We start from the raw sequence: 9,285 nt of genomic DNA, 5'->3' as shown, positions 1-9,285 counted from the left end.
AGCCTTAGTACTTTAGAAAATATTTATTTTCTAGAGAAGGACCGTTCTGGAAAGTGGCTGTTAAAAACAGCTGTAGGGTTTTTAACAACTGTGTTTCACATTTTCGCACTCGACGTTTTTATTGAGCTAATCTCCTAGCGCAAACAAAGTGTATCGTGACTCTCATATTATATATATAATATGACAAAAACGGCGTGCTGTTCTAATAACTGTAGACCAGAATCTACAACGTTTGATAGGAAAGCGGCATATCGCAAACGCATGGAGATAATTGGTGGATCGATGGTTTTAACAATTTGCCTAAGAAGAAGATTATATAAGGCCGTATTGCAATATGGTCGGATGTTTTTCGAGGTTACGGAAGCCAATAATAAAGTCATATAGAATGGGGGAGGTTAGTGCCTAGATTTTTCTTATCTATCTCTTAGCCGTTTTACGTAATCAACTAAGCCTATTTTAATAGTTTTAAGACTCACTGAGAGTGTTCTTCCTGGTGCTTCATAAACGTTTTTGACAAATTTTGGCGGGCAGCTTGATATATTTGGGACGCGTACATCTTTGATCATAGGTATTAGAAAAAAAAGACCGGCTTATTATGAGGGTAGGAGCTTCGTCTTTCGAAGGTGAGCAAATATTAGGTATTGTTCAATATCCTCACATTAGACTAACTCTCACTGCGAGCATTAACTTTCCTTTCTACACTGTATGGAGTTTTTAAATTTGTTATTTTTTTCAAACAGTTGCGCGCTTTTATTAATGCGCTCATTCGAAGCCCAGACTACTAGATGAAAACTCGTTCCGAAAATCATGTAAACAAGCCAACAGTCATGGCGAAAAAAAGTACTTCATCACCGGAATATGAGCGAAGATTAGCCATTGTCCAATGTCTTCACGCCGGGCGAACTCCGGCTGCAATCATTAATTTTTTCGGTTACCCGAGATCGACAGTGTACAATATAGCATTTAAGTACTGGGCTGCAAAAGATGAAAAGGAATGTATGAGCATAGCAAAGCGGAAGATTCACGACCGACAAAAAACAGCGCGGACTCCAAAGTTAATCGACGCCGTAGAAAAATATATTTTGGATGGCCCTTCCGTTTCACGGAGAACTTTAGCAAGAAAAGTTCGTGTGGATAAAGCTACCATCGCACGAATCATAAATGAAGATCTCAGGTAAAAGGTTTTTACGATTGAAGGTAGGCAATAGACGGCTGGTTGTCAGTAACAAATAGGTATTTGTTTTTGTTTATATATTTAGTCCGAATAGGAGCCGTTTACAGGGAATTAATTGAACTAATTATTGGTTAATAGTATAATTATGGTAACTATTAATATTATCGATAGCATGGTATAGATGTAAACATTTACATATATATCATAGCTCCAAGGTACTTTGTGGAATGAACGTAAGGTGTCCACTACAAAGGGCTGTTAAATACATTAGACATACATATTTACTACTACACCAAGATATGTTCAAGTTTTACTAAGCTAGCTTTATACTGGAAACCAATTGCTTCCCAGTAGTTTTATAGTGATTTAAATTAAATACACACCCTTCTCTCGTTTATTGTTTCCAGGCAGCGGAGTACCCAAACGAGGAAACTTGAAGTCGCATCATTTAAGGTAGTAATCAGTAAAAATCATCACGTGAAAGCAGAAGCAAATAAGACTAAAAAGCAAAATGACTGCGATAAAACAACAGATTAAGCGCTATCTTAAGGTTGGCAATACCTCAGAAAAATCATTTGGTCGCAATATTTACGTCTCATAGTGCGTATAAGTTAGTCCTTAGCGTGGAGAGAGAGAGAGAGAGAGAGACGAGTTATTATGGAGTTATTTAAGAATATGTTTACGGAAAACGTATATAAATATATTACTAAGTAAAGACACATGTAAGGAGAGAGTTATATATTTTATGTCGACAGAAAATATTTTTTTTCTGTACGTAAAGGAGATTTGAAACCTATTTTTACATATTTTAGAATAACTTTATAAGGGTAAGCTGTAAAGTGGTAATTCAGGTACTATCAAAAAGCTTTCTGTGGGTACCACATGCCTTGTAAATAGCGAATTGTTATTTTCTTTAAATTTAATTGAAAACTATATATCAAATATTTTTTTTATGCGTTCAAGATTAAGCTTTTTTTATGGTATACGTTGTTTTACATGCTTTACTGCCGATGCAAAGGATTTGTTTTTATCCAAGTTTCACCTCCTAAACTTTATTTCGAGCCTTCCGCCCGGTACTACCGTTAGGCATTATTTGCTCAGCATCGTAACAGCCACTAGCTGCTATTACCGTGTAAAACTCTTGATTAGTGATAATCTTCTTGCAGCTAGAATAATGGAATGTTTGTAGCTCTACGAAAACGGCGAATTTTAAGAACTGTTAGAAGAAAGCCTAGCTCTGATAATATGTTTTTTACAGACCTAGAATTAAGGCCGTACAGACCTTATGTACAGACTAAGACAGTTTTCTTGTAAGTGCATTCGGAGAAATCGTTGTATAACAGTGTGATGTCGTAATTGATTTTTGACTTTTTTTAAACGCACTTCTTGTTGAGACACGAGGTCCTCTTATACAATACTGTGGTTTTTGCTTTCTCTTGCATATATTCATTTAGAAGATTTTGCCGTGTAACCAAAAGGCAGATGATTTTCATCAGGGGAAGATATGAAGGACGTCGATCTCACCAAGCACTGAGCGCATTTCATTGAATGGCCATTTATCAAACATATTAAACAAAGCGTTTTTCAAAAGCAAAAACAGAGTAAATAAATTTGTATAAATGTAAACATTATTTGATATTTTAGCAATATGTTTCTTGACCGAGGAGTAATGTCTTGTAACTTAATGTAAAATAGTTGTATAATAAATGAAAATCGCCATTGCTTTTCAACTTTACTCCATAATTATTGCAGTTAGTTAGTTCTTATTTTAACACAGCCGTTTTTGTTTGCGTGATAAGCGCGATTTTGTTTGAATTACAATGAAGGTACTGAGTGGCAAATTTGGTATTATCTCGCACAATATGGTACTGAGTTTTGCTAGTATTGTCGTTTGAAAGTTCTTGCCGACTTCTCTTTTTCGTTGGGCCTACTTACCTGGATGCGGCCGGACTATAGCCAATAATTTTAGCCCTAACAGAAGAATACGAAGGTGAAACAATCTTACTAATAGACGACAAACTGGGATCTTTTCTGCGTGATCTCATTTAGCGGATTTCCTATTTCAACAAACTTGGCATGTCTCTCATACTCGAAACAAGTTCTCGGGTTCGTTCCATGGCAACGTATGCGCCGCTACCCGCATACTTCGTGCTGATAGATGTTGTCATTCCGCCAAATTATGGCTCAAAGAGGTGCCTTGAAGAAAGGCACCTTTATATGTCACTTGTCAATACAGTTCTCTGCTAAATCAACCTGCTGGCACTTGTGATTCTATAACGATTCAGAATTTAATAGCCGCAGGTTATATACTACAACTCATGACCCAGTTGGAAAGCCGTAGATCATTTAGGTTAGCTATGTCCCAGAGTTAATCAAATCAGCAATAAAATCATCTTTGAATTGGGCTTAAACAATGCCGTTTATCACTTGATTTTGGAAGCTATTTGAGCACAGTTCACGTCCTTATACGCAGTGTTAAGTCAGATATAATGTCATTCCGGTGAGCTTTTTTGGAGTTTGGATGAATTTTCCTATCAGCGTCCTTTTAAATTGCAACCAATTACCTACTCAGTTACTTGAGTGTTAAGTTCAAATGCAGTACTCGTACGACAATACTATAGGGTGCATACTCCACATAATGGAAGCCCAAGACTTAAGGTTACTTTTTGCCTCCTATAGAATAGGTCAAGCGCATGTTCAACCTAGACGGGGTGACCTGCTTATGGAGAAAACTTTTTGCCGAACAAAAAAGCTATCGCCAAACGTCACAGTTCCACCACGCAAGAACTAAAAATGTTGAGGCCTTCACGTATTAGAACATCCATAGAAAGCGCTTAGTTCACTCTTTATAATGCTCACGACTGAAGTCGCTACTTTCACAGTTTCGAGATTTCCTTGCTAAATTTCTCTCAGCTTTACTACACAGTCTCACTCTTCGGATGCTTAAGTATGCATTATAGCAAATAATTGATAATTGCAGTTATGCCTGATACAATCATCCAATTCTGGAGACTGGTCAACATGTTTTTGAAAGTAAAACTAGATGTTCATTAACTCAAGGATCAAGCAAGTCATTCAATCAGGGCATTTAAATATGCCCACGTGTTGTGCTGCGGATAGTATATGGGTTTCTCGGCGAAGTATATTCGCCCGAAAGGCATAATGCCTTGTCCATGGAAGCCCATCGTGTGGGACGCTATCGAATGTGTCACTCTATTCAGTAACTCTGAATGCCGGCGGTTAGAAAAGTAAGAGCTGTTGCAGGTTCAGCGCAATAACGCAAAGGATGAAAATATCAAGCGAACTGGAGAAGAGATTTTTAGCTCAATCGATAGCTATCGGAACGCTGAAGCTTTTTTATGCTCAAGCTATTCGTAATTTTATAATGCATAACACGTCAAGTTTACACATATTGATATGTAATGGCGGAAGGCAGACGTCGCTACTGAAGTTCCGTCAACGACACGTAAATACTACATAGTTTGTGGTATGGCCTAAGTAAAATAAATGATAATCATTTTAAACTTCTAGCAAATAACCTTAAATCGCTATCCGCGTTACTCCAAAACCCGTAATATAGTTTTTAAGCACTATGTATTTCCCACGCGAATCTCGTTCGCCTACACCGTGATAGTAATCATGGGAAGTTTTCCAATGCAGGTCGTCTCCCTACGACGTACCGTCGCAAAGTTGTTATCAGAAGTAGGCTATGTAGTTAAGAGACATTTTGGCGTAAAATCTATTCCTCTGAGCAATGCCTTCATCTGACAGCCGTGCATTCTAAGAGATACTGTTTCACATAGAACGTATCGATACAGAACAACATAGAGTAGGAAGTTCAATTCCGAATAATGATCAAAGAGGTAATTGCTATTGAATATTTCCGCGCTGAATGGACTCTGATCAAAACCACAGCGAAACTTGCAAGGACGTTCAACAGACGAAGGGATCACGGTAGCAAAAGTACCATACAAACCTCGAGACTTATCGAAGGGATTCAGAGGTATATTATGGACAATACTTTGATTTCGATAAACTCGTCAGTAGCTATGTTAGACGTGGCTTAAGTTATCGTGCCAGTAATCGTTCACGTCAAGTACGCCATTTAAATCAGGAGTGCTGAAACCAGCCCGAGAACCGGAGTCAGCTTATGATAACCAGTAACAGATCTGAGGCCAAATATGTGTACATAAATATATGCGTTTACTGGGGTGTCTCAACAGATCTGATCTATAATAGAAGTGCGTATAATGTAAATGTGACTTGCGAAATAGCCGTTATTTAGTTGCAGTCACTAATTTGCTTTTTTGCTTAGGCCTTGATCTGTAGTTACAGCGTTGTCTTTTGTTTTGGATCGATTTAAAAAAGACATAAAATAGTTATATATATATATATAGCACATAAACGCTGAGATGTCTTTTAGAACTCCTCCGTGTTTTTCTTATATATTCACCGCAACTGAGCTAATTCGTCACATAAGAGTTCGCTGTGCCTCGGTTACCAATTTTAAGTTTAGTACCAACAATCTGTTTTGAATGTTCACTTTAGTCGAATTACTCGTCACAACGTACTTTCTTAATTCAGTCAGATTATTTAGTAGATCATTTAACTTTCATAAAATAGTACCTACCTAGTATCTACGTTTTTTAGTAATAATTGTTATTACCGAAGTACTGTCGTTTGAAGTAAAGACCCTCCACCTATTCGGAAGATTCCGGATGATTTGCTATGTTTGGCCCAGTTTCACCGCGTTCAGTCTTAGAAATAAGTTCCAAAAGATCAACGATTTGATTTACTCGTGTAACTATCAATTTCTGGTTTAGTTTCGTTAACTTTTATCGCCCATAAGTTTTCTTTCCAAATAATTGATGTGACTAAGGGAAACCTCAAACGTTCGATGGGGGCTTGTCCCCGCGTAGTTGGAACTACACCACACGCAAACTCGCTTGGCCGCATCTACTCCCTGAAAAGGAACCAAAAGGCCAAGTTTACTCTATGCGAAACTTATGTGCAATTTAATATTACTCTTGCACTTATAACAAACGTTTTTTGTCTTTCATGACGTTTAAACATGTATCTCAATTACGCTGCGCTGCTCTATAGCGAAATTCCTATAGCAACTATAGCGAATTCCGCAATGATGCCACTTACTTTGAACAATTCAAGTCCTTGTAATTTTCAAGTTTTAAAAATTAAGTTTCCTCAAGTTTTTTATCGGGCCGAGGCCGACCACCAGAGAAATTACAATCGTTTACGAGATTGCCGATACCATATATATATATATATATATATATGCGTGGTTCGTCGTAGGGTGGTCGAGATGAATTGGACAGATTACGGCGAACGGTTTATTTAAGCCGCTGCACGCTGACCCGTTCTTTTTGGTACAAAAGAAGACCAGTGCTCTCCGGCATAAAGCCACAAACTCATCACAACGGGGGCAGAAACCACGTGTTCGGAATGCGGACGGAGATTAACGATTGTCCAATGTCTCCACACAACGACCCCCTTCAACCATCCCCCACCACTCATCATAAACATAAACTTTTTTGGCTTCTCGAAATGAACAGCTTATCGCATTGCGATTAAACACGCCCCAGCTGAAAGAACACGATCAGATTCCTACGTATCAGAGCGGGAAAGACACAACGGATAAATCGAAAATGCATTTCTGGCGATCCAGGCGTTTCGAAGAGGGACTTGGCGTTTGAACTTAACGAAATTGTGGATACGGTAGGTTGAATTGTTTATGCCGACCTCAGGTACAAATCTTACAGTATTAAAGTACGGCAAAAGTTATGAAGCTAATCATATGTGTATGCAATGGGTAATTATAAATCGTTGTTTACTAATAGACACAAAGTAGATGTTTTATTTGATTTTTTCTAGATTGTTATTCAACCTCGACCTTAGCGCCAGCCTTACACTTGGGTCTACTAAAGTAATTAGGCTTATCAATAGCATAATGTAGCGATGAAATGCTTCAAAAGGATTGTTTTTTTAGAATTGTTTAGTTATGCGTATGCGCCGCTGTGTAAGGCAGGTACCTTCACATCCGTCTTGCTAATTATGTAACTTAATTCATTCGACAGATGTTCGATGATCTCGACTCTGCGTTTGGAGGACTGCGAATCGAAACAACATCCACAAGAAATAAACAAACTGAATGCCATGACGATTTTTTAAACGTATTCTTTTCCTTGATCACTTCACCGTTTTTCTACTCCTTATATAGTATCGGAAACCACTGTTTCTTGCCACCGAGAATCCGCTATAATTTCATTGTGTGGGGTTTGGTTTAGAATTGGGGCTTGGTTAAAAAGTACATTTCCTACAGCTATTAATATCGTGTAATATACCCGAGTATATCGAGTAATAACCCGGGCTGCCCGGGATATTCATGTTGTGCACGTTGTGAATTCCATGCCCGAAAGAAGCACTCACCGATGATTTGCGAAATTTCAAAATGGATTTTTCAAAGTTAAGAATACAATCCGTTCGGGCCGACCATGCGGGATTGAGGCCAACTTGACGAGAACTTCGAAGCAAACAAATGGTCTCCAATCAACTCGCAAACTTGCCAAAAAGCTGAACCATTGGCAGGCATCTTGACTTAATAGGACTACATGTAGAAAAGTAATGTGATAGCATTGAAGGATTTTTACTCTGAAGTTGTCATATGTACAGCTACTGATGTTGGTCGCACGATGAAAAATCCTAAGGAGTACCAAAGTTGGGGTTAGCAAACAGTAGCTGGCTGTGATTTAACCCATTCTAAACCTATGGTGAAACTTATTTTGAATCTCAATAACAATGTGCTATGACTATAAGCGGATGGGCACAAGTATAAACATTCCTAACAACTGAGCGCTTCATGAACCGAGTGATTAGTACAAATGAAAGCCCAAATTGTCGTTACTTCACCTTCACAAGGATGACGAAAGTCAATATAAACCAAGGAAGGGAATGAGTTGCTATAGTAAAGCTACATAGACCCATTTGTTAAGTCCATTCTTCATCCTAAAACCTCACGGCCCGTGTTCGTTGGGGCCAGAAAAACGAAAGGTGCTGAGAAACACGTAAAAAAACATGATTGTCAGCAAAAACCTACATATAGCCCATTTTCATCAAATAAACAAAGTTATCCAACATAAAAAAAAAACGAGAGACGAGGCAGACTCACCCTTCTCGATGATAGCACTTATAGCACGATAGCGCAACTTTGTAACGGATTGAACACGAAGGCCCTTCTGCATCCACGATGTTATTTTTACCCTGTACTACCACTTTTACAACTACTAAAAAATAAAATTCTCCACAGCAGTACCCGTATACACGTGAGTTTGAAGTCAACCTGTGCGTCGTGATAGGCGAGAAAAGCTCATTTCCACTTAATGGTAATAAACACTTTTAAATGCACAAGTTTTCCCTATCGATTTCTGCAGGAACGGGAGCATTGAAAGCGTAAAGAAGGTATTTAGAGGGCATTTTGGGCCCTAAAAGAGCTTCATTAGTTGAAGCCAAAGGTCGCCAATTTAAAGCCGGCGCAACTTACACTACGAGGCGAAAAGGCCGTGATAAAGCAATGATTTCAAATGCTGATTCAGAACTTCACGGCAGTTCAGTGGAACATGTTAAGCCGAATACAAATTTGGTTTTTAATTTATTCATAAATACGTATATGTACTACAATTAGCATTTACTGAGGTTCCATGGTGTCGTTTTGGTCAATGTGATGTCTTCAAGTATTGCTTAGTTTTTCTGCTAATGCTAAATTTCTAATTCTTCTAATTAAATTTTCCAATTTAAGGTTTCTTAAAAGGAAACCTCTACCTATCGGGCTCCGTTATATTGCATCGATGTGTAATTATTGCTTTTTCTCATTTGAAATCGTTGTGGACGGGCTTACAGGCGGTACCCGCTGGCGGTAAAAGGAACTTTAACGGAGACATTTCCTGTCGGAAAACATGTTGTAAAACTACGCTTTTTAAGTTTAGTTTTATTCTTGTTGACACGGAGCCAAGAATTTCATGTGTAATAACCTAAAAGTGGATTGCCCATTTTTCTGAAACTCCCATGTAAGAAAAGACTGTAAAGCTCTTTACACCGGA

At 38.3% G+C, this 9,285-nt stretch overlaps 1 protein-coding gene across 4 annotated transcripts; it reads left to right on the top strand.

The window, feature by feature from the left end:
• The first annotated feature begins 766 nt into the window (after positions 1–766).
• On the top strand, positions 767–7,599 carry LOC111264608 (uncharacterized). Of its 4 annotated transcripts, XM_022840658.2 has the most exons (4): positions 770–1,174; positions 1,582–1,627; positions 6,745–6,907; positions 7,267–7,361. In XM_022840658.2, the coding sequence occupies exons 1-3, from the start codon at positions 786–788 to the stop codon at positions 6,883–6,885; spliced, it is 576 nt and encodes a 191-aa protein (XP_022696393.1). In that variant the 5' UTR covers positions 770–785; the 3' UTR covers positions 6,886–6,907; positions 7,267–7,361. The 4 variants fall into 4 exon arrangements, 3 of the variants coding, with proteins under 3 accessions (XP_022696392.1, XP_022696393.1, XP_022696394.1); XM_022840657.2 differs by lacking the exon at positions 6,745–6,907 and having other exon boundaries at positions 767–1,174; positions 7,267–7,599; XR_015312744.1 differs by lacking the exons at positions 6,745–6,907; positions 7,267–7,361 and adding an exon at positions 2,632–2,904 and having other exon boundaries at positions 777–1,174.
• The last annotated feature ends 1,686 nt before the right edge of the window (positions 7,600–9,285 follow it).

The sequence above is a fragment of the Varroa jacobsoni genome, unplaced genomic scaffold (genome assembly GCF_002532875.2).
Source record: "Varroa jacobsoni isolate VJ856 unplaced genomic scaffold, vjacob_1.0 scaffold_880, whole genome shotgun sequence".
NCBI lineage: Eukaryota > Metazoa > Arthropoda > Arachnida > Mesostigmata > Varroidae > Varroa > Varroa jacobsoni.
Note: the sequence above shows the minus strand (reverse complement) of the source record. Positions and strands in the feature narration are given on the sequence as shown.